Source organism: Poecilia latipinna, unplaced genomic scaffold (genome assembly GCF_001443285.1).
Source record: "Poecilia latipinna isolate Pla-1442-1.1 unplaced genomic scaffold, P_latipinna-1.0 Scaffold118, whole genome shotgun sequence".
Taxonomy (NCBI): domain Eukaryota; kingdom Metazoa; phylum Chordata; class Actinopteri; order Cyprinodontiformes; family Poeciliidae; genus Poecilia; species Poecilia latipinna.
The window spans coordinates 221863-225117 of NW_015112734.1; the positions used below are offsets into that span (position 1 = coordinate 221863).

Here is a 3255-nt window from a genome sequence, read left to right on the forward strand (position 1 = left end):
AGATGTTGTTCAGAGGTTTTGCGAAAATGCAAGACAGCACACAGCAAAGTGGGTCTTGGTTATCCCCTTGATTCATCTGCTGAAAGGAGAAAGTGAGCCGTTTCAGCCAGTTCCACCAGTTTTTGATCCACAATTTGATTTCTTGAGGGCTATGAGGCAAAGCAAAGGATCTTCCACTTCTGACAGTGGTGCAAAGTATGACATTTTTATTGTATAATTTTAAAAATGCTACATTTCTTCAAATTTCTTACCTTAACCTTCTGTGACTTTAAATAGGAGTCTGATCAGAATCATGAAAGACCATGCATACCTTGTGAACATTGACCAACTTCTTGTGAAATCTTGGATGTCTCTGCTGCATTTGGAAGATCTGACAGACTTTTTGACTAAAGTTCAAGTCGAGCTCCTTGACGTCCTTCGTTATATGCAGTTCAGCATGAAATCTAATATAAATCATTCTAGGTACATGGTATGTATGCTTAAAGATCTTAATAAATATACATAAAAAAAGACATAATTGTAATGGGACAAAATGAAAGGCGAGTGGTCTACAGAGAACTACAACTTCATGTGATTTCATAAAAATTGAGTGTTAATTGCTGGTGTGTTTTTTAAAACAGGCATTAAAAGACTTGTCATCTCATCTCATCAGAAAGGAATCCAATCATAAGCAAAGGTAAGTACAAAACAAACCTTTTCACTTGTCAAATCGTAAAGCTGGAACAATTTTTATACATTTTACCTATAAACTGTTAAAAAGATTTCTGCAATTTTTGCAATATGACAAAAATATTTAGAAAATGTTTTTTTTTCCTAGTTTTGATGACAAATATGGCGAGTGTTGTCTAAAAGCCGCTGTGAGACTACTTGGTTCTGTCTGCCGCAACATAAAAGAACCAGACCACTGTGATGTTCCTCTTCAGTTCCTTGAGCTCGTCTGTTTGATCTCTAAGATATATGGTCACACTGATTCTGAGGCAAGAATCGCCAGTTAATCTGTCACAGCTTATTCACATCTGTGTTTCAACATTTTGTCAAACTTCCACTCTAATGGCAATGTTTAGCATAACTAATGATATTCTAATAATTATCACAGGTACAAAAGAGAACCCAGGAAGAATCATTCGGAGAGACAATGGAAATTATAACTGGATGGCAAAGAAACACTTTTAACAGCAAACTGCTTAAACCATGGGGTCACTTGGAGCTTTCTTTTCCCTATGAAATGAAAGTAAGAATTACTGGCAGCAATATGATGCCTTACTATTTCAATCACAGCTGACCCACAACAATTCCCAGTTTATTTTTTTAGGTCTGACCGATTCTAATTTACTTATATCTATAATTCATGCAAATTGCATTTCTGTAAACCTGATTTTGATTCAATCTTAAGATGCAAAATGGACCATAAATAAAAAATAAAATGTGCCGCTGTCCAATTGATAGCGGCAGCTGTTATTATTCTCCTTGTGCTTTGCATAAAAGCAGATATTTCTAAAATTGATCTGATTTCACTTAGCTTGAAAGAAAGCATTGTATATTGTATATTTGCAAACTGGAAAAGAAAGTTATAATTTTTGTTGCAATTAAAGGGAAAAATTAAAATATGTATTGTATCTGATCAGACCCGATCAAAATAAAATAGGCAGATTTTGGTCTAATGGCATTGGTGTATCTCTAATTGTTGTAGGATTTTGTTTCTCTTTGAAAAAAAAAAAAGATTCAACTGTGTATTTTTGATAGTCTTTTAGTTTAGATGCTGCTTTTCTATTACTATTAAAAAATTTCCCCATGTATAGGTCTGGACAAACCTACTTTCAGTGTCATTCAGTCATGAGGAACAAACTTCTTTCTGGAGAAACACATTCTTAAAAAACTTTGAAGGAAAACTAAAAAAGGTAGGGCTTCTTTACTTGTACTGTATTTTTATGTTTTCAATGTATTTTCTTTATACTAAGATTTGTGTTTACATGCTAGGAGGATCGTGTTAATCAAATTGGATTCTACTCTAAAATGGTAGAAGAACTGAGCGACACAAATCCACTGCTGTCCGTTATTGAAAAATGTGCCTTGGAGGCTGTAGCACTTATTTGCCAGGTAAGACATCATGCATTTAGTAAACATTTTCACAAGACACTATAAAACTTGTTTAGATTCTGCTTTTGCTATGAACTTTTTTACTGGTGATTCCAAACCTTAGATGAGGATTTCAGAGGATGTATGTAGCTTGATTGTGACAAAATAGAGTTATCAAAAGTATATTTGGCTGTGTTTAAAAAAAATTATATAACATTTATGGTAGGCAAATTTAAGCTGTAAAATCTAGTGGACCAGATTCATTTAAAAAAAAAAATCTATTATTTGATTACTTGCAATTTGATGCCCAAAAATCGATGTATCATCCATTCTTTCTATTTTCTTTTGGGGGTTAGTTAGATATGAAGTGAATTTACCAGTCAGAAAAGCTGGTAAAACAAGTGAAATTTGTATAGTAAGCAAAAAACAAACAAACAAACAACAACAAAAACAGGTGACAGGTATTTCCTGTACAGTGACTCAGTTTACAAAAGTACCTCACTTCAATGTCAATATTCCCACAGCATTTTATATTTATGTATACCAGTTGTTATCCACCACATAAACTAAAATACTTAGTTACCACTACAAACGTATAAAAATGGTAGTGGAAAATGATGACAGAGTGAGTTGCAGGTTGTGGTGAGTGGGATAAATGGTCTCCCACACCTGTTGAGCCTGCAGCTACGCAGCATGTCTATAGAAAAATAATAAAGCACTCATTGTGTGTTCTTGACATCTCTCCAGACTGGTTTCTTTATTGAGTGTTTAAAGAATACAACTGATCCTCTCACTGGAAATTTTAGAGCTGTTTCTAAAATGATTGTCACCATATTGTTACACTTTATTAAAGTTTTTTTCTTCTTTTTTTTTTTCTTCAGGATAAATCTAATGTATCTATGAAACAACTTTTGGAAACGCACAATATATCAAAGTTTGGAAAACTGATGTCCGTTGTGGTGCTCAAGTCATGGCCAGCAGATTCTAATGGAGATCATGCTGAAGATGAAGACTTGACATTTCAGTACCTTTTAGACTGGCACATGGCAAAAACTGTCTTCCAAATGGCAGGTAATTGGAACATACATATATATATATATATATATATATATATATATATATATATATATATATATATATATATATATATATATCACAAATAAAAAGAGAACACCTCTC

The 3255-nt window shown here is 33.2% G+C and overlaps 1 protein-coding gene across 1 annotated transcript in view; it reads left to right on the forward strand.

Moving 5' to 3' along the window:
- The window catches only part of LOC106944919 (E3 ubiquitin-protein ligase RNF213-like), a 77846-nt gene that overhangs the window by 23187 nt on the left and 51404 nt on the right, over positions 1 to 3255 (forward strand). Inside the window, exons 17-19 of the mRNA XM_015028252.1 lie at positions 1800 to 1898; positions 1978 to 2097; positions 2958 to 3147. Coding sequence (XP_014883738.1) covers positions 1800 to 1898; positions 1978 to 2097; positions 2958 to 3147 — 409 coding nt within the window. The remainder of the gene's footprint in view (positions 1 to 1799; positions 1899 to 1977; positions 2098 to 2957; positions 3148 to 3255) is intronic.